The 25,351-nt window shown below is 40.8% G+C and overlaps 1 protein-coding gene across 3 annotated transcripts; it reads left to right on the forward strand.

The window, feature by feature from the left end:
- The first annotated feature begins 1 nt into the window (after nucleotide 1).
- Nucleotides 2-25,210, forward strand: ano10a (anoctamin 10a). 3 transcript variants are annotated; one of them, XM_047340738.1, is made up of 14 exons: nucleotides 2-133; nucleotides 2,724-2,879; nucleotides 2,951-3,148; nucleotides 3,997-4,131; nucleotides 5,491-5,610; nucleotides 6,449-6,633; nucleotides 6,829-7,213; nucleotides 8,250-8,305; nucleotides 8,410-8,484; nucleotides 8,614-8,802; nucleotides 8,937-9,128; nucleotides 9,501-9,629; nucleotides 20,235-20,351; nucleotides 23,901-25,210. In XM_047340738.1, the coding sequence occupies exons 2-14, from the start codon at nucleotides 2,741-2,743 to the stop codon at nucleotides 23,940-23,942; spliced, it is 1,962 nt and encodes a 653-aa protein (XP_047196694.1). In that variant the 5' UTR covers nucleotides 2-133; nucleotides 2,724-2,740; the 3' UTR covers nucleotides 23,943-25,210. The 3 variants fall into 3 exon arrangements, with proteins under 3 accessions (XP_047196694.1, XP_047196696.1, XP_047196695.1); XM_047340740.1 differs by lacking the exon at nucleotides 23,901-25,210 and adding an exon at nucleotides 21,649-21,684; XM_047340739.1 differs by lacking the exon at nucleotides 2-133 and adding an exon at nucleotides 576-599.
- Nucleotides 25,211-25,351: the final 141 nt, after the last annotated feature.

A 25,351-nucleotide genomic window follows, 5' to 3' on the forward strand; every position in this document is an offset into this window, starting at 1 on the left:
CCCGGGAAGCGGCAGTCCCCGCCCGTGTCGGCGTTTCTTTTCTCGTCCGTGCTGAGAAACGAGCGCACTCAGCGTCAGAAGCGTAATGCGGAAGTAGCTGCGCTGTCAAACCCAAACAGAGAAGAGGGCTGCGGTGAGTAGAGAAATAACTGTTGTTCTTCATTTGGACACGTGAACCGCTTATACACGCGCTGACACCACGGCACGTGTGTGTGTATGTGTGTGTGTGCACATGAACATGAACAAATGTTGTGTTATGTCCACACGAGCAGCGACATGAACAGTACAAGTTACAGTAAGAGGACGTTTGCGGATGTGACAGCTCCTCTGGGTGCAGGAGCCTCCACACACACACACACACACACACTTTAGAGATATGTAGTTTATACACCAATCTGACTGTTCACACATCAGCAGCTCACCCGCCCCGAGGCAGGAACACACACACACATAAACACATTGATCAGGGTGGGAGCCAAGCTACACGCACGCACACACACACTCACACACACACAGATCAGGGTGAGAGCCAAACTACAGACAAACACACACAGAAAGAGAGTACAGATCTAAACAGAGCGCGAGCAAGAGAGATCAGGGTAAGTATCGAGCTACATATTCTCTCACACACACATGCTCATTACATGTTGATTCCTTATAGGGAATGAATCCTGCTCACTCCCCTTTAATGCTCTCGTCACTGACACGCGTCGCTGCCACATAACCCCTGTCCCCCTCCCTGTATGAGTCGATCAGCTGTTTCTGTCAGTAGACTGCCTGTCATCTGTTCTCCAGGCCTCAAGCCTCACAGTTTATGGATCTGCGATAAATCAATTGACCGTGCACATGTGATATTATCATTGATTCGACTAGTGATGATGAGGTCATGCTGTTAGTCAGAGTTCAGTGTACATACCAGGGTGGAAACACCCTGACACTCCTTCTGTAAACCTCAGTGAGATTCAGATGAACAGTCTATGGTGCAGAGTGACGTTAGAAAGCTTCATCCTACCTGGTTTATCTGCAATGAAGATTTTATAGTCATTGTTTTTCAATGAAACTGATTTTGCTTCATCACTTCACATTGCATGTCGGCTATTTCAAAGGTTTGTTCAAAATAACGTTTCAAAATAAAAGCTCTGTAATTCAGATCAATATTAAGCAAAGTAATCTGGTGGTGATTGACCATGTTGCCAACTGCTGCTGTAGTTCATCCGAGGATGTAGAAGAAGACATGATCAACTCGGTCCGCAGACTGACAGCACACTGTCATTTACTGCTACAGAGCACTGGTCGCCTGTTAATTAAATTTGTATTCATATTGAAGGAATTGTCTGTACAAATCAAACAAAACTGGGCACTGCACTTCCCTGCGCCTTTAACAATACTTGTACCAAGTGTGAAGCAGATAAGTTGAACAGTTTACAAGATATGTGTTCTACACACAGATAGAAAGTCTGTGGAATGAATAGGTTGATTATTCCCTTTATTTTACACTTTATTAGGAACATGATGGGTAGTCTCAAACGGCTTCAGTTCTTCATGTCATTGATTTCACAAGCTGTTGGAAACTTTTCCTCTGAGATTCTGCCCATGTTGACGTGACTGCATCACATCGTTTGTGCAGATCTGTTAGATTCACATTCATTCTGCCAATCTCCTGCTCTACCACATCACTAAGGTCTTACTGAAGTTAATTGAATTGACTGTCGTGACAACAGTTTAGGTTTACTTTGTGACATGGAGTATTATCCTGCTGGAGGTAGCCAATAAAAGATGGTAAACTGTGGCTATAAAGGGATAAACAGTACTCAGATAGGCAGTGACTTTCATATGATTAATTGGTATTAAGGGTCCAAAGTTTGTCAAGAAAACATTCCCAAAACCATTACATCATCATCACCAGTAGCCTGGACTGTTGACTCAAGACAGTTTGGTTCCATTGATTCAAACTGCTGACTCCAGATTTCTGAGTCCACTATCTATAGCCTCAGCAGAAATCCAGATTCGCTTCCCAGTCGTAAACTGTCCAGCATTAGTGAATCCGTGTCCACTGCAGCCTCAGGTTTCTGTTCTTGCAGGAGTGGAACCTGACGTGGTCTCTGCTGCTGTTGTAGATCATCCACCTTAATGCTGGACGTGTTGTTTATTCTGAGTCCTGCTCACCAAAATTGTAAAGAGAGGTTATGTGAGTTACCGTAGCCTTTCTGTTGGCTCCAGCCAGTCTGACCATTCTCCTCTGATCTCTTTCATCAACACAGAACTGCTGCTCACTGGATAGTTTAGTATTTTTGGCTGGAGATTGTTGTGGCTGATAGGATAATCGCCTTGTGAAAAGGTTGTGTCATTCCTGTTAGACTAGGCCCTTTGTTCCACATTATCACTGCTCTGTTATATTATTGGTACTTCAATTTCTTTTGATTGAACTTGGTGCACACTTGGATACTTTGTGTGTTTGGTAGTGAATGTCAGCGATATCAGAGAAATTCAGTGGTTATCATTGAGTTCTGAACTTTATGTGTGAAAAGCCTTTGTTTTTGTGTACGTCAGCCCCAAAGTGTCCAGTGGTCAAATACCACCAACAACCTAATTAAGTTTTCAGAGAAATAAAAAGTGTTTTATATCATTTTACATTCATAAAATTACTTTAATCAGATTTATGGCTGGGAAACAAATAGAAAAACGCTTCTTCACTTGTCATTTCACACTCCTTTCTTGTGCAGGCACTCAGGGAGAAGGGATGTCGCTGCAGAGGCCATCAGTAGACAGCAGTGGCTCCACGTTCACTCCTCTAGTGGTGGTGGAGCTGGCCTCAGATGCAAAGGAGGAGGCAATTGGATGGCTGCTGGGCAGGATAAGAGACAAACAGCAAAATGGAGGTAGAGTTCTCTTTCTCTCTCCTAACATTTTATTTTTTCATCCAGTGTTTTTAATCCTGCCATTTTCCCAGGTGCTGAGATGCTGGTGGAGCAGCTGGGCCCTGGGGTCGGGGCTCAGGAGAAGGAAAACCCCAACATGTTCCTAGTGGGGGCCCCTTGGCAGAGGCTGCTCTCTGGTGCTGAGGAGGTGGGCCTCTTCAAGGAGTTCAGTGATGGATCCATGAGGGCGTTCACCTCCACCAACAAGCACAACTTCAAAGACTTTAAAGGTGAAGTTTAGGGGAGCTCTGCATGAAGGCCATTGTTTGGTTTGTGAATATTTCTGCTTTAGAATAAAGTTTAAAACTGTAGCTTAAGTTGCACCAGGATATGTTTGTTAAGATAAACCTTAATTTATTTGTTATTGATTGTTTTTTCTAAAGATTATTATTTCAGTATATTTTCGTATGACATGCAGAGATGATCTTCTGCCTGAATTGAACTGTGGACACTGCTGTGATGTTACGTGACCTGTAACTGTTTCACCACCAGGGTTCTTCTATTAATGGTATTTGAAAGCACACTGATTAAAAAACCCTGGTTTGACACTTATTTGTTAATTTGACCAAACAATGATAACTGATCAAAAATTTACTTAGTTTATTTCTTGATTAGCTTGTCGACAGAATGATTAATCAATCTTTTTGCAAAAAATGTGAAAATTTACAATTTTCTCTGTTATACATCAATGTTAATCTAATCTCTTTGGTTTTTGGACTTTTGATCAGACAAAATATTCAAACATGAATGTCACTCTGGGCTCCGAGAAACTATAATGCGTATAATTCACTTTTTATTTTATTTTGAAGAAATAATAATGAAATCATTATTGTATAATTAAATGCTGCTGGATATTGCCTGTTTGGAGCATTGCTGAATTATACCCACTTTTCTAAACTAGTTTATGTCTAATCATGACAATTGAAGACTCACACAATGCTTCAAAAGTCAATTGAATTGTAGTTTCAGAACAAACAGTGGTCTCTGTAATTGTCACACTCACCCTGCACTGTTGGTTACACTGTTACATGCCTGTCTTTTGAGTGTCATGGTGACTGTTTATCTCTGACCCGCTCAGGTGATGGAGACAGTTTCCTCAGCATGGCCGAGTGCCAGTACATCATTAAACATGAGCTGGACACCTTAAGAGCCAAAGATGAAACTCATGTTCCAGGATACACACAGGTCAAGCTCTACCCTGGGAAGTCTATCGGTAAGTGTCTGTCTACGCCTAAAGCTAATTTAGGCCACTTTTGGCACCTTTGGTTGACATGTGGTATCGCTATGGCTTACTTGTGGCCAAGATCTGGCAAACAGCAGTAGGTTGCCCAAGTGCCATCCTTCCTTGCGGTCTGTGGGCTGAATGTGGGATGTGGTCCAAATCTGGGCCAAAACTGTTTTGCTATGTGGGGATCTCTCCTAATGTGTCTGGTACAAAAGCAGATGTGGTTATTTTATCCATGAACAAGTTCTTTGATTTTCCTATAAATTAACTACATCTCATCATCATCATCACCAGACCTATTAGCACTCAGCTAATCAGTTAGTCCACTCAACTTTCTGATAAATATTTAATCAGAAACATTATCTGGCTGAAGCTGCTCTTCAGTGAAGATTAATTACTCCTTTCTTCTTTTTTTTATATCTTCATAAATATAAAAAATTATGGTTTATGATGTTTGTTAGACAAAATAAGTAATTTAGAGATGTCACCTTGGACCAATGAATCACTTAATGGGCCTTTTTCATTAATGGTGCTACAGACTAAACCCTGATTGACTATATTCAGTGAATTAATGCAGAACATAAATAACAGTTAAATGCTGTTCTAAATGGATGATGAATGCTTTTCAATTATCTGACACCAAACATATTGTGGCATATTTACATTATTTCATCCATATATGCATTACATATATTTTGTTAGTAATTGTAATGATTATAAGTTGTAATTAAATAAGGCAGTAAAACTCTGCCTTCACCAGACTAAACCCAGTATGTCTGCCTGTGGCTGCAGTATGGAAACAATAAATATGCAAATGCCGTGAAATATTCCCAACATGAGATAAGAAAGCAATGAACTTTCAGTGGAGATAGGCTGCCTCTATTCAGTGCCTGTCTTTGAAAAATGGTGTTAAAGCAGAATGTAATCATTTTCGACAAATGATGCACTCAAAGAATGGCAGATAAAATGATAGAGCTTTCATGTACTTCTACTTAGTCACTCTGTGTCAGACAATAGGAATTATTGCTATATAGACAGTGCACTGTGGAGAATGGGCTGGCTCCTATAGTCATTATGTGCCTGTACGTAAAACTTATTTTTGAAAGAAATTTAAGCTGCATTTTTAATTGTTGAGGGAGTTCAGACAAACAATAGTGAGGGATAAAAATGCAGCAACATCTGTCTTTATAGTCTTTAAAGTCTTTATCAAAATATCTAATTGTAACTTTTCAGCTAATCATCATTTAGATTATAAAATAAGATCAGTATGGTTTGATAGTGATGGTGAAGTACATTGATTACAGAAAAATCACAACACAGGAAGTAATTATTTTCTTTCCATGTTAGTTCGCAGGATGCAGTCCAAAGGGATCTTGATCCAACTGTTTCCTCTCCACGAGAGGGAGGAGCTGAAGAGACTGTCTTTCTCCTGGTACAAGAAGGTGAAGTTGTCCCTGCAGCCTCTTGGTAAGTGGAAGAAATAGCCAGAGTGTGATCTGGGAACAAAATTGAGGAGTGGGGGCAGTTGTTTTGGAAATGTTGATTATTCATGAAAATAAATCATGGACCACAGTGGGTCTATATAAACTCTATTATTTGATAATGTCCTATAATCTTTTTTTAAATGACGTAACTTTAACTTTACTGCCTTTGCAGGAATATTTCAATTCATACTTATTCTTATTTATATATTTAATAGAAAATAATCTGAAAATGCAATATCACAACGTCCTGTCAACATTAAAATGAATAATATACTATATTATTATAGGTATTTGTTATGGTCTATTGGTAAAGTAGCATTAATCCCTTATTCCATTGTTGGCTGTTTTTCATGGTGATCACTGAAGTCTGTTTGGATTAGAGGCTGTACTCTAGACTCTAACCCACCACCACCCATTTTCTTTCAACTGAACTTGCTGTCATGTCAGTTACTCTGATGTTGGGCTGAAAAGGATGCCAAATTGTTAGTTGAGCTGTTGTTTGCAACCTGCTGTCATCCCTTTTAACAAGCAGCCTAACTGACAACTCAGAGTAAACGTACATAAATGTTTAATAAGTTTAGATCGGGCAGTCTTTCCCAGGTTGGGTGAGGTAAAGTTGTGAAAATGGAGTTGTTCCCCCCCACCCCTATAGTAGTGGATTAATCCTAAAGCTGTTCCCCCTTTTCTACTCATTAATTGTCCAGGCAATGAAGATATATGCCCCAACCATTGACTGGGGGGTCTAGAGTTCCAGCCCAGGGCTGTTCCTTACCTTGATGGATGTTTTTATTCCTCTTCTCTTATTTCTCCTCTGTCCCCAGATGACATCAGGCACTACTATGGTGAAGGCCTGGCCTTCTACTTTGGCTTCCTGGAGTACTTCACCTTTGCCCTGCTGCCTATGGCCCTCATCGGAGTACCTTACTATCTGTTTGACTGGGAGGACTACGACAAATATGTGGGCTTTGCTGCGTTTAACTTGGTCTGGTGTACTGTTATCCTGGAGGTACGGACAGTGATTTTTCAGATTTTTAAATAAATCTAATTCATACTGTCATTTTTACTACCAGTCAGTGAACTTGACTTTTAATAATTTCTAAAAAATTAAGTGATAATGGGAGCAGATGGATGGTATAAGCATATTCTGTCGTAGCTTTATTGATTAACAACAAAGTGATCAGCTGAACCTCTCCTCCACTAGTTATGGAAGCGGGGCAGTGCCTCACTAGCTTACAGCTGGGGCACACTGAGCAGGAAGAGAGCCTTTGAAGAACCTCGGGCTGGTTTCCATGGTGTCCTTGGGTTCAACCCTGTGACGGGCCGTGAGGAGCCTCTCTACCCCAACGCCAAGAGGCAGCTGCGTGTCTACCTTGTGTCCCTGCCCTTTGTCCTGCTCTGCATCTACCTGTCCCTCTACGTAATGATGATCTACTTCCAAATGGAAGGATGGGCACTGACAGTGCACGACGAGGATCCCACATTCTGGACCGGCATACTGTTGTTCATCCCCAGTGTTATCTACGCTGTGGTCATAGAGATTATGAACCTCATCTACAGATATGCTGCGGAGTTCCTCACAGAGTGGGGTGAGTTGTTACTTGACACTAGAGTGTCGATATAGAAACAACATACATCAAATCAGACACTGACATCAACTGATACCACCATCTTTTGTTACAATAGTCCAAACTGGACAAACTAAACACCTTTTGAGTTTTTATGACAACTGAAGGCTACCACAGGTTCTCTTTCATGTTTGGAAGGGGAGGGTGAGTTGAGGGGTATTCAGCTGCAACGTTCAACTTAACCACTAGATGTCACTAAATTCTACACACTGAACCTTTAAAACCTAAATAAGGTTTTGTTGCAACTCTAGATAAAATCACTGATTACAGCTTCCATGTTGGTCCAAAATCTGGTCTTCCCAGTCAAAAACCTGTGTACGTGCACAGAGGTTTTAAAGAGAAAACCATCATCCTCTTCAAGGAACCACACACCTGCACATGTTTCACTTATTTTTACTTATTCAGAATGATCACCTCAGGTTCAAAGTTGGCTGGAGCTATGCTGTTAGTTAAGTAAGGTCACTAAACTATAGTTACCAGTAAGAATAAAGGAGGAAGTCATTTCATCTGGTAAGTGCAACAAGCTAAGAGGGTGAGGGAGAAATGTAAATCCAGCCCAGTCTGTACAAGTTTTGCTACACCAGCTGCCACGAACTGGGCCACTGCCACAAGTGCAACATATTGCATTGTATCAGCCCAGTCAGTGCAACACAGTTTACAAGCTGTGTCTCATGTGTCTGCATCCTTCGGAGACCGATTGCGTCATAGCAGCGCGACTAGGCTGTCCCATTTCAACGGCTCCTTCAAATGTGGCTGACAAATGCATCCTTCCATCCCAGAGACACAAAGGCTCATCCACTCACTCACACACACACACACGCACACACACTCAAGGGTAAATACAAATCATGTGACTGGTAATAATGACAACAGCAGAAATTCTGCCCCCACAACTGACTAATGTGCATGTTGCATTATGTGAGGTTTTGAGAAATGTGCTGGGTTTTTGGGGCCATCCTTTGTTTTCAAAGTCCCTGTTTTTCCCCTTTGTGTTTAGAAAATCACAGACTAGAGTCTTCATATCAGAATCACTTGGTCCTCAAAGTACTAGTTGTGAGTATGAACAACTTACTTATCTTTTCCAAAATATTGCCAATTTCATACTTCAGTAATCGGAGTTCAAATTATCATCACTGGCTTCATCATTTTCTCTTTAGTTCAACTTCTTCAACTGCTTCGCCTCACTCTTCTACATCGCCTTCGTCATGCACGACATGGTGCTGCTCAGACAGGTAGGTCCTCCCTCCTTCCACCCTGCTCTCATCCTTTCTTATTTTACTTCTGTTTCTGTCTTTCTATCCTTACTCTTTTCTTTCTTCACTCACCCCACCTCTCTCGTCTTGGTCTGTGTGTATGTCCAGAGTCTGGCCACCTTGTTGATCACCAGTCAGATCTTGAATCAGTTCATGGAGGCCTTCCTGCCTTACTGGCTCCAGAGGAGACGCAACAAGAAGATGATCCACAAAGTCCAGAAGAGAAGAACTCTCGAGGACGTAGAGCTTCCTTTAGTCGACCAGGTTCGCCTGGAGGCAGAAATGAGCACGTACTTGGTATGTTTGCACCCTCCCTTCTCTAATTCATTGTCATGATTTTGCAGCCTTACCCTTGACCCTAACCCTAATCAGGTCTGTATTTCTGTTTATATACGTCCATGTTGTCTTCTGCTCTTCTCTCCCTCTCTTAGGGTACATTTGATGACTACCTGGAGCAGTTCCTGCTGTTTGGTTATGTCAGTCTGTTCTCCTGCGTCTACCCTCTGGCTGCCGTCCTGGTGGTATTGAACAACATCACTGAGGTTTACTCTGATGCCTTCAAGATGTGCCGCGTGTTTAAACGACCCTTCTCCGAGCCAGCAGCGAGCATAGGAGTCTGGCAGGTGCGAGCATAGACAGCTGGATATTTCAACACTTAACATTTATAGATTCACATATAACAATATGGAGTTTTTTGACATAAAGGAGTCACAGTTATACTTCATCGTGTTAAACCAAATGTTCAGCTTTTATTCAAGACAATAAATTATACAGACATCCTCTCTAATTACCAATATTCACTTCCATCTGAAATGTTATCTGAGTAAGCTGTCAATGAGAATATTATACTTCCCCAGAGACAAAGTTTAGTTTAGTTTGATACACTAACTGTGCAGGTTGATGAAGAATAAGGTATCACTTACTCCATGCTGTGGAGAAATGCTTTCCATTTTTTGAGAACCAACGGTTGACTGTTTTTCTGTTTCTGTGCTCAGCTCGCCTTCGAGGCCATGAGTGTGATCGCTGTTGTGACCAACTTTGCACTGATCGGGATGTCTCCGCAAGTCAAGGCTTATTTCCCCGAGTCAGAGACACAGCTCATTCTGTGGACAGTGGCTATTGAGGTAATTTATATTTACATACAGTATATACACAAAGGCACTCCTATGTACATGTACACATAAAGTTTAGAAAACATTAATGTTGTGGTCACACATCATCTGAGCTGTATTTGCAGGGCATCAGAAGTATACTGATTGTTCTGGTTTGACATATTATAAAATTAAAATCATCACAGTGGTTATGCATACCCTGTGCACTGTACATACACCAATCAAGCAATGCTAAACTTCTTAATGTAACTAGAACTAAGAGAGCTCATACCTCTCCCAAGGCCCAACGTCCCCTTATAAAACCACATTTAAATTAACTGGTTCCAGATTTTGATTAGGCACATCCCTGACCCGGATCCGCACCAAAACGTAATTAGGTCTTTACTGACCCATGCCACATCCTTCCAAGCTTTGTGGTAATTCGTCCAATAGTTTTTTCGTAATTCTACTAACTAACAGACAGAAGAACAAAACAAAATACAACCTACTTGGCAGAGGTAATGCCTTTTCATCATAATGACATCATTTATACCCTATGATAAAAAATTATTGGTTAATCTAAAAAAGCTGTAGATGCTGTTTCTTGTCTGTTTGGGTACAAAAGTGAATGCATTACTACAATAAGTTACATCATTTTTTTTACTTCATAGTGACATCATTCCTACCATAGGATCATAAATTATTTTTTTGATTGACAGAAGCTTTATTTTGTGTCTATAGTCTTGAAGGAGACATGGAAACCTGAAAAATGTCTCTTTGAACTACGCATGGTGTAATTTTCTGACTTCATAGTGACTTCTTTATGATTGTGGATCATTTTCTGATCAATAATGTCCTGCTTCTGGCTGCATTGGTACACAGAGTAACAAGGCTTCACTTGTCTCATAGCAGCACAACTAAAGCCCAGCCAGCCTCTAAGTCACAGGGACAGTCCATTTGAGTTTATAATGGAGAGAACCTGGAGAACTGTCCAGTTCGGTAAAAACAATAATACATTGGGGGGGTTGAGCGGCCTTTAAATGAATTGACTGAAACATGGAGACACAGCGCTGCTTTGTGCATGTGTGTATCTTCATGCACAATACTGTAGCGTAGGGCTGTTGAAGATTATTGCTCACTAGATGGAGCCAGAGTCCAGATTCTATCCACACAGATCTGTGAGCGATTAAGAGAGACAAAGAGAATGAGTGAGAGGGACAGATTTTATGTGCATGTGTGTCTGCATAAATGCCTGTGAGACTGTCATTGTTTAGGTGTGTGTGTGTGTGTGCGAGCGAGGGTGTATTTGTTTAAATCGAGCACTATCACATCAGATTCTTCCTCGAGTCCACCTCTACTAATTTTGGCATCAGCCTGCTCCCCTTCGCTGTTCCATTCAGACCACATGATCACACACACACACACACACACACACACACACACACACACACACACACACACGCACACACACACACAGCTCGTGTCTCCAGAGAGAAAGCTCAAAATAACAGCCCTAACAGAGAAATAAGGGGCTATATTGAATGGGGTGGATGTTCCAGGGTGGGGATGTCTTTTCAGGAAATTCATACAGACACCCTTTGTTTGTTTATGCTCTAGGGGGGATAATTATTTTAACTAGTTGTTGTCTCAGAATGTAAAATGCTCCATAAAGTCCACTGTACCTCATTGTGTGGCAGTTCTCTGCTGGGGAAGAAACTGGGTCATATTGATCCACTGCATGTTCGATTGAACGTGTGGTCCGCACTCACAGAGGTGCATGATAAACTCCTCTGTTCATGGAAAAGTTGTTCACTATGTGTGATTTTTCTTCTTCAGCACCTGTCAGGATGACCCTGTGTTCAATTAAACCTTCCTCTCTTTGGGTTAGATATTGACTGAGCCTCGCTCTATCCCTGAGGCCGCTGCAGGTTGAGAGCAATGACTCCCTGAGTTGTGTTTTGTCCCAGGAACCCCCATTGATGGTCTTCCGCCATTAATATTGTGGCTGTACTGATTTCTTGCACTGTAAGGGAGGTGAATCATTAATATAAAACCTATGTATTCACCATACTTTTACCAAATGTCATAACAATCCATCGAATATCTGTTGAGATAATTTAGTCAACTGACCAACAGATCCACAGCATCCTTACAAATATTATTTAATCTCTGACGGACTCATGGTGGTCTGACTCATAAGGACATTTTCAGGTGTCCACATCAACAATTTGCAGTCTTACAAACCATTAGTCCCAAATCCAGATGAGAGACTGAAAATAAAAGTTATTCAGTTGTGACTATAGTGGTAAAGTGACTGTAGTTTCTGCAACGTAATTTAAATGCTCTTGTTCAAGCTTCTTTGTCTGCTTGTTATCCAGGCAGGCCTCACTAGCAGCAGCCTCAAAGCATTTCCCACCACCGTGATGGACAAGTCATTTTAATGAGTAACTTCTTCAAAATAATGACTTAAAATAATGAGAAATCTTCCCTTTATATTGATTTGGGCTTAAAAGTCTCTCTAACTTTCCGCACAGACGTAGAGAAAGCATCTTGTAGATATTGTTGTTAAATGTGAGCTTCATTTACAAATGACAAAGTGTATTAAAAACATCTGAGGTGTATTGGTACACATGATATTATCCAGATGAATGTATAATGTGTGACATCTGGTATGACAGAACCGTTTTACAGCTAGAATGAGTTCATACATTTTATTTAGCACATGTGAACCTTACTGGATTTTACTGTCTGAATTCACTTTGTTAAAATACTTTATAAAGTTTACAACTCTTATAACCACAGGGAGGAAGGGTCCTGGAAGTACTGCATCCCTGCCTCTCGCAATAATTTATTATTTTCTGTTGTGAGCTGGAAAAAATAGACCCTAGTGATAGTGGAGTGGGGAAAAGAACCAAGTGTGAGACACGCGGCTCATGGACTCAGATGACAAATGGCGGGACATTACAGTCCCCCTTCATCCGTCCCTCTAGACTGTATTGTGAATTAAATAGATCATATAAGATAGTCTCTATCTTGGAGATGGTACTTGAACCAGTTCAGGACACTTGATATGAGAAACAATGTCTTCAAGAGTTGTGAGGTTTTTGGTTAAAGGAGTAGTGTTATGCTTTGTCGGAGTGGGAGCCTCCGGAATTTCTGCCGAGGTTCTCCAGCCAGTCCCCCTAGTAAAAACTCAGAAGAATGTCTAGAGGAGGCGATGTGAGAACACAACAGGATTCACTGCGAGCAAGTGGGTGTTGATTGCGCTGCTAACACGCGACAGACGCACAACTCAAAAACAAAGACAAAGACAAATATCTCAGGATGAAAAAGGGAATCCAGAAAGTCTGGACCCACCTCTCTTAACATCCTCTAGAGGTCATGTCTGAAACAGCTGTAGACAAGAAATGCAATTTAGTGAATACAGAAGTGTATATTTTTCTCAGGCAATTTCATCTCACCAAAAGATCTTTATCTTCTGTGTGACACCACTTTTTTATCCTTGGATATTTCTTTCCTTTCTTATTTTTCATTTTAGCGTCTGCAGTGTGTTAACAGTGTCATAAACAGACCCACTTGCTCACAACTAATCCTGCGGAGGATCTCCTGCTGTGTGCAGACTTTGTGTGGAATTTTTACAGAGGGGGCTGGCCGGAGGGACTCCAGAGGCTCTCTCTTGGACATTTGCATTTTCACACAGCCCCTCCAGTGAATGTCCAGAGTTTCTCCGGAGTTCAGTGCATGTCTGAAAGCAGCTTAACTGAGACCTGGTGCAAGTGTCCACTTTGGCACACTGATAATAGAGGAGGCATGTTTCCGACCATTTCTGTAACTTTTCTAAATGGACGATCCACAGTTCACAGCTACTTCACACCGTCAATGTCCTGCTGTTCACATCTAAAAGAAGAGCCAATCCTAGCACTTCTCTCTTTAGCAGTTTTCTATTTCATTACAAAAACATTTGTGGCACTTTTGATGTGAACAGCTGAATGCCTTCTAGGGGAGACTGATTGAAAAAGTCGTTATCCCCATTTTTAAACGATATTATTGTCACTTTCTATCGCAGCTTATCTTTTCGCTCCTCCTTTGTGATGCTGCTATGAACAACTATAAACACATTTTTCACACAGTCTCTCTAGGGAGACATTCATAGTGTTGCACACAGTTATTCACATAAAAAGCTACACAAATAGCTGTGTAACAAACGATAGAGACAGCACAAGAGGAAAGCTACTTTCTCAAGACTGCACAGTGTGAATGGGTGTGAATGTTGGATTGTCCGTTTCAGGCAGTAAACAATAAACAACACAGATACCTTCTGTCTGACATCTGAAGAAGGGGAATGGGTCTAAACATCTGATATGTAGTTTTAAATCAAGTTTTACTCAGCTGATTTATATTCCAAATCCAGCAACTTACTTTTGTATCACTTTAATGATACCGTGACCTTTAGTGCCATCTTCAGAGCAAACTTAATATTTCAACCTGACTACCGAGTATGTTGAAAGAATTACAAAATCCTGAGTTTGTTGATTGCTCCATTTATTAGTTTTGTATTGTTTAGTCTGAGTTTGATGTCCGGACTCAAGGAGCTGCTAGCAGAGCTGCAGGCTTTTAATCCTGCTGATTACTCTGCCAAGGAGATGGCAGGACAGGAAAGTCTCAAACTCTTGTGCTAACAGGGAGCGTGTCACTGCTCATCAATCCTGTTCCCTCCATACTCTCCTGGGCCGAATAGAAGTGAACATGACTTTTTATAGCAGTAGACTGCATATTGGCCTTAGGGGTGATGTTCACTATTTGACTTATGCTCTGCCCTCTCACCTGAATAAGTAGAGAAGGTGAGGTGCTGCTCTGGTGAACACAGAAAAAAAAGGAGGCCAGCACCCTGTGTTAGATTATTACTCTCTCCCTCACCGTGTGTGTGTGTGTGTGTGTGTGTGTGTGTGTGTGTGTGTGTGTGTGTGTGTGTGTGTGTGTGTGTGTGTGTGTGTGTGTGTGTGTGTGTGTGCGTGTGCGCGTGTGTGTGTGTCAGCAATCCATCCCGTATGTGATAACACATCAGATCAGTTAGACCTGTCTGTGCGTACGTGTGCACTCTTTGCCTTAGAGTGTACCACATGCCTGAGAGTGAAGGCTCAGATCGGTGTAGAGATAGAAGTGAAAAAGAGTGAGCAACTGAAAAGAAGATGCAAACATAGGAGAGAGTAGATGGAAAAACGGTCAGGAGGGAAAGTGTTGACCGAGAAGCAGAGAGGTTGGAGGAGAGCGAGCGATGATGAACCTGAGTCACCACATGATTGTACAATCCAAGCACGTTCCTTCCTGTTACCATTCAGAAAGCTGGCTGCTATATACACACTTCTGGGAAATGCTCTTGTTTCAGTAGCAGACAGTCAGAATGAGGTAGACAAGACAATAAAAATGCAATAGAATTAAAATTGAAATTAAATACATTTGCAGAATATGTACTTAATACACCCTTCACTAAGTTGTTGCTATTGTTTGTAGAGCAATGTACTTGAGTAAAGTGCAGTGGCACAGGATGATTGCACGTGGATGTTACTGTATTTCTGCATTAGTATAAGAAGATTTTAATATAAATAAATAATACATATATGCATATTAGACTGTTACTTAGGCAGTTACTTAAATAGATATAATATATATATAGAGTACTAAGAGGGGCGCATATGTTGCTATTAGCACAACATCATTATCATCATAAGCCCAGCACTCTAATTTTATTAGTGCTGAGCTTCAGTCACAAATGTGTTTTTCATCCAACAGTTTCCAACGTCATTATATTTACAATTGTTTTAATCTCCATTGTTTAAATAGAGAGAGAAGATTGAAGGAGCGGAAGTCACTGAGCCCCGGTTATCTTGGTTATGGGGTTGTGGCGGGGGCAGGTGGGACGGCAGCGTCTCCTCGCTTTCCAGCAGCAGTGCTATGATACCTGGGTAATTACTTTGTAGGGCTTACACACATCACTGAGCAGTAACCAGGCAACCGGTCAGCCTGCTTCAGAAACAGAGACGTTCTTACAGAGTCACAGGTCTGTCAGTTATAATCTACTCATTTCGTTGCAGCCGAGCCAACAGAACTGAATAAATTGAGTCTGCTCACAAAGCTCCTCAACAGAGAGGAGGTGCGATCATGACCTAATGGCACAGTAGAGTGAAAGATTAACATTTGATATGTGATTGAAGTTGATGTGTATAACAAGCAAGCATTTTTTTACTTGACAGAAAGCTTTCGAAGAAAAATTGCCTGTGTCCTGTATTTGCATGTTGCTGAGGACTTGTTGACAGGATTTTTCTCATTTTTATGTTAAGCAAACATGGATCAATCAGCTCATCAACTGCTTTTATCAGTGTTGGACTATTCTCAGACAGTTGATCACAGCAAAACAATAACATCAGGTTCATGGGTCTGTTCTGCTGGAAACATGCATCAGGAGGAAGAGGTGGTCAAAGGAATGGCTTCATGTCACACAGAAAGATGACAACAGTGCTGGTTGTAATGCTGCATTTCCCATACATTTCTGTTTGTGTGGCCCAACCCACTAGTGAGTCAGGCTAACTAATTTTTTGCCACACACCTGAGTTGCAGGCACTGCTGTAACTGAGTGGGGACCAGATTTGGGACACTTAAGGGTTCATAAAGGGGCTTGTTTGGGTGCCACCAGGAAGTTAATAAGTGCTGCCATGGGACATCTGCCGCCGCCAGGCTCTTATTAAATGTCAGCAGGTATCTGTTGAAATTATAGCTCCTCTCGCTCAATGGATCCTCAGGTAGTACACTTTGGTGTTCTATGCTTCTTCCATTTAAGCAGCTTGTCTATTACTGAGGGTAAACATCACATGTCATTATCACGTTTACACCACACAGTCAGGTGTCATTTCTTTGTTGCTAGAGCCTGAATCAGAGATAATTAAAAAGGTTTTCCCACATATTTAAGTGATGAGGGGTCATTTCTGCTGTTTGCACCTGACCAGGTAGTGGGCAGTAGGTTTAACAGTGGGATGAATGGAGTTATTTTTTATATATGTATATAAGTAAAAGTTACCAAAATTTGAGTATTATGTTGTAATAAATCGGGTTTAATTTTTTTTTTTCATTGAATTCAGTGTGAAATATTAAATGATGGTTCTTTTAAATCTTAAATTTAATCTAGATAAATAAATAAAATAAAAATGTAATATCAGTAAAGACAAACTGCTTGTTGTTATCATGGCACTTCACAGTAACAAAGGTCCATATGTTCCACTTCTCATGTGTATATGTCAAATTGTCTGTATGTCCAAGGTTATTTTTAGCAGCCCACCACAGTAATTTCATTACAGACTTTGTTTTAGATAATCAGATTAGTTTTCACCCACTGACATTTGTGAAAGTATCAGACCTGGAATCACCTATGAACTAGTCTAGGGTCTTACTGTGAATGGGCTTAGGGAACTTAATCTTCCAACCTTACATTATATAACAGGACAGCCTCACTGTACAGGTTTGTTGGAAAACAATGCTTGTGTTTTTCCGTGTAGCAATGTTAGATTATTATGGGCTAATGTTTAGTAACACTGGGATGAACCTAGTGTTATCACTTATATAATTTATTTTTATGCATGGTGGCATTTTATTTGATTGTTTCCAAAATATTTGTGCATCTGAAGTTTTTGTTCTTCATGCTGTGAGAGTCAGTTAATTCACTTTAATGCAAAGTCCCAAGTCTCAGTTTTAATTTGAGTGTGTTTACATCATATATATACATCAATTCAATGAATGTGAGCACAGAATGCTTCTTTCCACCTCTAAACTCATCCAGTTGTTTCTGTCAGCATGGAAATCGTCAGTAAATGTCAGTATATTAGATTCACTGGAGCCATAAATGTCCAAGTCATAACAGAATCAGCACCATGTTTGACAGACGGGGTGGTGCCTTTGAGCCGCTCTTTTCTCCCCACTGTCCTTTTTCCATCAGTTTGATAAAGGATTCCCCATTCACCCCTTCACACACACATTCATAAATTGAATCTATGTGCATCACTTTCTCTATCATACATCACTCACACACTTCAGGCACAGCTGTCAGTTTGGGGTTCAGTATCTTGCACTTTGGCATACGGAACTGGCGAGACAGAGATCGAACCGCCGACCTTCTGGTTAGTGGACAACCCGTTCTATTTCCCGATCCACATCCGCCTCAACATATACAAAAAGCATATACGCAGCTTCTTTAAAACTTTAAATAGCCAAGTGTACTTACATTTAAGCCCTTACAGGACTGTTTTTGGACACGGTGTATTCAAATGACCTTATTTCATGCTCTCTATACTTTATTAAAGACTTGATAAGACACTTTAACGCTATATTTTATTTCAAATTGAACAACATATTATCAGTAAATGTAGCTCAGTGTATTTAATGCAGCCACTGTGAAATACACGGAGAACGATAGTTTAACCTGTGAGTTAAAATTGCATGTTCCGTTCCTGTCACACATGAAATGGCAGATTTTGTTGTTCTTCATCAGTTGGATTGATGGCGGATTGAAATGCTAATTTTCCAATTAACAGTGACGGGGCGCCATGGTAACAGTATTAAGTGCTGAATACTGAGTAGTGGAAATGTCTGCCAGTCTTGTCAGCAGTTTAGTTGCCTGCGCCCATGTCTCAGTGTTATACTCCTCAGGTCAGGACGCTGGCTCGTCTGAGGATGACTATTATTCTCTTCACCAAAATGGACGAGGTAACATTTCAGGTTTAGGGAGTCACTTTTGCCTTAATTAGATACTTTGTCTTTTGTCTAGAGGACTCCTCAGTCATTGTGAAAGCACATGATGAATTATGTACATGAGAGAGATCAGCTAGGTCAAGTTCCTTTGAAAGCTTCACTGCACTCAGTGAAGCAATGACAAAGAAAATACCTCTCAAATCTAGCATCTGTAGTTTTATCACATGCATGATGTCGGACAAAACAGAATTTATTGTCAAACCTTGAGGCAAACGGCATTTCACATTCTCCTCCCAGTCTTCACTCAGCATCCTCTCGCTCTCTGCATAACCTTGTGCTGCAGAACGCTCCGAAATATAAATTAGCCTTGAATCGCATTAGCAATCAGCTAAGAGCTGGAGTGTTTATTGCGCACTTTCAATCAATATGACAAGTCACTAAGTTCAGGGATTTCTTGGCTTCTTCTGTTTTAATTAGCTACTGTGCTGACTGGAATGACAAAATGTCTTCGTCTGTGAAATGTTGCTCCTGAGTATAAACTGTGAAACGTCTTCTGCAGGGCTCAAAACTGTCATTACTTTTCTCAGTGGATGTTACGTGCACATAACTAATATGTAACCAGTATGGAACATCCATCATTGGACTGTTGGTGTAGGTCAGTTAAGTCAAATTAAAAGTTAAATAATGTCTGTCTTTGGAGATTGATTTCAAATTGTATGTGAGAATTTATCCAAACTAATCATATAACTAGAAGCCTAAAATCTTTCATCTTACTCAAATCCATTTGTTTGATCAGCATGAAACAAATTGTCATCTGTTCTCAAACCTTTTGTTCCATGTACATGAGTCCATTACTGGGATAAGAAAAAGGTTTTGAATCACAGGAGCTGACGGCAGTTGGCTGTCCTCCAGTGAGTGTGTTCTTCATCTTTCTGTTCAGGAGGAAACACACACCCTGCTGACTGAGTGGTGTGCAGGTCAGCTGTCAGTCTAAAAGATCTGAGAGGAACAAGTGTGCAGAGCAAATACATTTCCAAACACATAGCTGCATATGTAACAGCTCATACAACTTTATTAGCAACACAACACACTACTGGCTAGTTCCTCCATTTGCTCCAGATTCAAGAGGATGTTGGAAACTTTCCTCTGAGATTCTGCTCCATGTGGACATGACTGCATCACATCATTTCAGGACAAACACCCGTGTTCTTTAGCTGAGTCAGTTTGCATTTGCAGGGTAAAAACTCAAAACCTGCAGAATGTTTGTATTTGCTTTTAATTATGTAAAATGAATGAATTCATCTTATAATGGCTGCAATGAATGTTTCTATAGAACAGAGATGAGTTGTACCTTCCCCTGGATTTAAAGTTGAAAAGTCTCCACACGTCGTTGTGATCAAATCAAATCTTCATTGATTCAACTGGAAGACGTTGCCACTGAAATCTGACTGAATTTACCCTTTCAAGCTTTTACATCTAAAACCAAACCAAGCGACAAGTGAAGATGGTTCTAGTTTAGATTCAGAGAATCATCTAACCCAAACCCAGAACATGTCATCAGACATTCTCTGACCTCATGGTCATAGTTTCTTTTCAGAACAATGACTGTTCTATTTGACCAAACTGCCAAAATGCTTTATTTCTTGTCCTCGTTTAACCTCAAGGACATTTGTTGTGAGACTTGTCTGTCTCGTCCTGACGTCCCACTCACTCACTGCCCTTGTCTTCTGTTCTCTGTCATTTCTCACCATGCTGTCCCAAGAAATACACTTCCTTTTCTTCCTACATTTTCGCACTAAAAGCTGAATATAAAATGACACAATAGTTTTATTTAATATATGACACTATAGTTTTAGTACATTATATTTAATCTATGCAATGTGTCTGGTTGTGTGATTTCAGCACGGACTGCTGGCCTTCAAGTTCCTCCTGACCTTCCTCATCCCAGATGTTCCCAAACACATCCAGATCAAACTGGCACGTCTGGAGTTTGAATCACTGGAGGCCTTCAAGAAAAAGGTAGAGTGATGTGCTAAAAGCATTGCCTAATAATTATACCAATATAATATATAGATATGTGTATATTTTTTATACATGATTTTGTATATAAATAAGGAAAAAGATCAGTATGGTGGTATTACTGCCACATGCAACAGTGTTACAAAATATAAGAGAATAGAAAATTCAGGCAATCTTATTGCACTGCAACAATTCCATTTCATGATGACATAGACCATATGATGACAAATGATTGGTTAATCTAAGTAACTGCAAAAGTGAATACATTACTATACTATATGATGTCATCTTCTGACTTCATAGTGATGTCATAAGGACATTATTCCTACCATACGATTTATATTTTTTGATGTGTATAAACTTTAGGTCGGGTCTATAGTCCTATTGGATGGAGAGATACATGGAAAATTCTTTTTTGAATTATGCATGAGGCCATTTTCAAAAAGATTACTTAACTTTCCTTAATACAAAAGACGATTTCCAACAAGTATTTACAGATTTACATTTTTGAACTTCACGATCTGTGTGTCAGGTTTTGGACATTATAAAATGAGATATATATAAATTCCGTGCACAGGAGTTCACACATAGTATCAGAGTTAACTAAGATTTGAGAGTTGCCTTAAGAGAGATGATACCATTTAATCAGGTATTTATTAGAAAGTGATTTACTCAAACATGCAACCACACACACACACACTCTCACTCCTTGTGGAGGCTCTCGTGAGTCCGTACACACACACTGGAGACAGTGAGGAGATCTAATGCATGGGTCCATTACATCATGCTGGTCCACTGCTTCACATTGAGCATTAAGAATGAGCTCTTGATGCCTGTCCCAGACCACTTTGCTGAAGACAAATGGCGTGCCCTATGTTAATAGCATTGATGTGGCTCCACTGTAAAGCATTAGCTCGCTGGGCCCCGCAGACATTTGTTTGATGTGGCCCGACGGGGCTGAGTGCTTCTGTGATGAGCTCCGTGTTCACCATTCCTCTCACGTGGTTTCTGTCAGTGCTCCGTGTGTCGCCATTTCACAGGTTCAACCCTTCACTGAGATCTTTCACTGTGTTTGTCCACAGGAATGTTTCCTGTTTCCTTAACGCAGCTTTACCATTAAATCACATTCATCAATAAACTCAGTCACTGAAGGTCACAGTATTTTGTAGATGGTTGGTCTATCCGACTAGTGCAGCTGCAGTCATGGACTGATGTGCTGTATCTCACCTGCCTCTTGTCACTGTACATGTGTCAGTGAAGTTTGGTTTGATCAGTGCTGTTGTTGTGGTCTCTGCAGAGGCAGCTCCATGGAGGGTGAGTAGCTCAGTCTGTGTGTAAGTTTGGTTGACGCCGGGGTGATATCATGAAGCAATATTAATAATATTAATAATTATAATCTCGATTTCTTATCTAATCTAACTCAGATGTGTTTGTTGTGAATCTGAGATCTAACACGCTGGGTTGTGGTTGCGAGTTTGATATAATATTAATATCATCTGAATTAATTGTTAGAAAAATAATATAATGAAATGCAGTGGAGTTTGTTTGTCCTCAGCCTTTAAAACCAGGCAGACAGAAAAGCATTGAGAGGGAGTCAGAGCTACATGAAGGTTCATGATTAGATTCTTGTTGTTGGCAGAACTTTGGACTGTTTTGATTGTGTCATTAACGTCTGCTGTGTTTGTGGTGCACACAATGCTGGACAAATATATGCAAGTGGAATATTAGGGATTTAAACCATCAGAACAGTGCAAGTAGAGAAACTGCTCCTTTACCTTCATCAACACAAAATGTGTTCTGGTGATTAATTCTCTAAATGGAAACCATGAGAATCCTTTAAATGCTTTAGGTGAAGCAAATTTTCGATTTTGGTCTTTTTAGTTGGATCAGTTGCGAATGAGGAGGCGGCACTGATCAGGAGCCGTCCGACTCTTCATGGATAAAGTCTAAAGAGCAGTTTAACCACGAGGAGGGTTTCAGGCTTTAATGGTGCTGTGAGTCATGATTATCTCGTAATTACATTCTAAAATAAGACAGGAGCATTTTAATTTGTTTAAGAACGATAATCTGCCCTTTCACCCAGGTTGTTCCATACGTAGATAAGATACAGATGTGGGCCACTTCTGGCAATCATGAGTCACTTCTCACCTTCTTGTGGCCCGATCAAAATGGATGTGAGCCTAAAGTGGACACTTAGTAAAATGTAGCCAAAATATCCCAAAACAAATGTGGGATTTTTTTGGTCAAACATGCAGTTCTCTAAACAAGGTCTAATCTGAATTGAACCTTAAGTGGCCCATGTGGTAAATGGTGAATATGGCCCAAAGAGCACTAAACACATTTGGGCCACCACCTTTAGTTGACAAGTCGTATTGCTATGGTTAATTGTGACCACCCAAGTGCCATCATTCCACGCCGATGCATAAATATATATATTTATGAATCGATAGAGTTATTGCTGTGATAATCCAGGTTGTAGGCTCCCTTCTCAATGGACACTGAAATCCATTCATTTTTCCCTCGGTGGAAGTTTCCAGTCCTTCTGCTTGTTTACTGCAGCTTTATGTTCCTGATGAAGTCATTAGTGATGAAGCCCTGAGGACGGCTGCCTCAGGGCCACCCCCGCACTGTGGACTCGGCTGTGGGACAGATTCTTTAATAACATCCAGCTCTCCTGAACCTTAGTTGTCACTCGCCTGCTTTGCATCCTGCTCGAGGCCCAGAGGAATTAATTGATTTAAAAAATAGCTCTGCCAAGATCAGCATCAAGGGAAAAGGACTCTCTTCAACAATGTGGACTGTAATTTATCAAAGAGCAACCAGGAGCTGTTAGAGAAGCTTCGAGGTCAGCTGGAACCAAACACTGTCTTTACACACACCTGCTCTGCACTCGCCTGTCCAACCTAGACAGACTTCTGGTGTTTGGACAGATCTTTGCACCAGGATCAGGATGTTTATTAACAGTCTAATTCCAGTCATAAATGTGCTGTCAGCAGAGTGATTCAAACAATAGATTCCTGCTAGAAAGCTCAGTGTCCCTGTGGTGAGACTCAACAGACCATGGACCACATCCTCCGCGAGCGCCCACTAAGTCTCATTTGCTTCCACACTGACCTGAAGGAGACAGACAACACTGACCTGAGTGGATACGGCACTGACGCGATAAGTCTGGTTGTATTTGTAGAGCTCAGTGCTAAGGGTGGTCTGTAAACTGGGTTGTTGTCATGTTCAGTGACACAGAAACGATCGTCTGCTCCTGGTTTCGTTGTGTTGGACTCTTTTTAGTGACGTCGCCCTGTTCCCAGATCTCAGTTTTTATTCAGGATACAAATGATTGACCAGAAAGTACAAAATGCAGACTGTGATAAATAATAAGAATAATCTGGTTAAGTGAGCAGACAGTAAATAAAACAAGGACATGATCACTGCCAACTCCTCTCACATCCCTTTAAAGTGCACCCACACTCTAACACACACACACACTGTCCCTTTGTGTAGTGAAGCAAATGACTAACACAAACATGTTTCGGTTTGTCGTGTGCGTTTCAGAAAATGCTCGAGGCCTCGGAGCTCCGGAAGGTGGAGCAGTGAGGAGGAGAGGAGAGCGTTCAGATACTGACGGACCTCCGGCCGCACCCCACAGCTTTAACACAGCATACTGTTGTTTACACTGATGTGCTGCTCACACACGTTCATGGTTCTTTATTATAGCAAAACAAAAGCTTTATTATGTTGGATTTTCTGCACAGGTGAGCTGTTTATCTGCAGGAGCAGAACAGCATCACTGTGGTTAATGGTGAGAATGGGGCAAACGGTGGTTTAGTATTTAAAAGAGCAGACGACACAGCTGTTGCACTACACGTGTTACGTTGCTATCAAAATGAAATGTACTGTAATGAGGTGCCGTGTTAACATGGGACGAATGGAGAAGGGTTGGGTGAAGCCAGGTGTTCAAATCACAGAGGAATGCTGTTCTATGACAAAATCTACTGTAGCAAATATAGAGTTTATATCAAGACCTGAATGACGAGTTGTGTGTTATGTGTGTTTCCTTCCTTCAGTCCATCTACACTAATGGTTACTAATGACTGTGTGCACCCAGTAAACAGAGTCAATAACCTGCTGCTCACACTTCACTGTAATAAGTGATGCTGATGTCGCTCAGTAGCACATTCGCTGCTTCCACTCATCAAGTATGGAAGCTGAGAATGTTCATAATGATTTGAATGTTCTAAGCAACCCGATGCATATTATAGTATTTCACCATATGCAGTCGCTCCTGTCTGCTTTGATATCCTCTGCTATTTTCATGCTTCACATATTCAGGCAGAAATTGAAACCATTGCACCTGAATGGATCAGAGCTTTGTCTTGAAGTGGTTCTGTTCTCTCCATCATGTGATCAAAGAGAAACCTGCACATTAAACTTTCTCCCTGAATTTCTAAACCTGAAAAAAAAAAAAATGTAACAGAGCAGACGAATTCAAGCTTTGACACATACAAAGTATTTGAAGTAAAAATGATAATTGCTATGAATGAAGTGGTACTTAGTCAAGTGTTCAGTTGCGATTAATACTGTGTTACTTGTAAGATGCAAATAATCCTTGCGTCTGTGTTGGAGAAATCATGGGAACAAACCGTCGACTTGATGCGTCTTATCTCAGCATGTGATGTGAACAGGGTCTTCTCTTCTAGTCAGTGTCGGTTTGTTCCTTCCAGTCATATATTCATGTAATGCCCCTGGTGCCTTGAAATGCAATGCCTATCTGAATATTAGGTTTTATATGCACTGGACACAGTCCTCTGGTATTTACATCAACATGTGAAAATGTAGAGAATAAAAAGTAGATTGAAAGCTGAGCTGCTCTCTGTCGTCCTTTGTGTCGGTTTAATAAACAGGGAAATGAAACATGCTCAACTGCACCTCCTGTATGTTTGCATGTGTTACTGCAGTGGTCCTGAAGCTCTACGCTGCCCGTGGATCACAGACATATCAGCTCT

This window comes from Hippoglossus stenolepis, chromosome 8, assembly GCF_022539355.2.
Source record: "Hippoglossus stenolepis isolate QCI-W04-F060 chromosome 8, HSTE1.2, whole genome shotgun sequence".
Lineage (NCBI taxonomy): Eukaryota > Metazoa > Chordata > Actinopteri > Pleuronectiformes > Pleuronectidae > Hippoglossus > Hippoglossus stenolepis.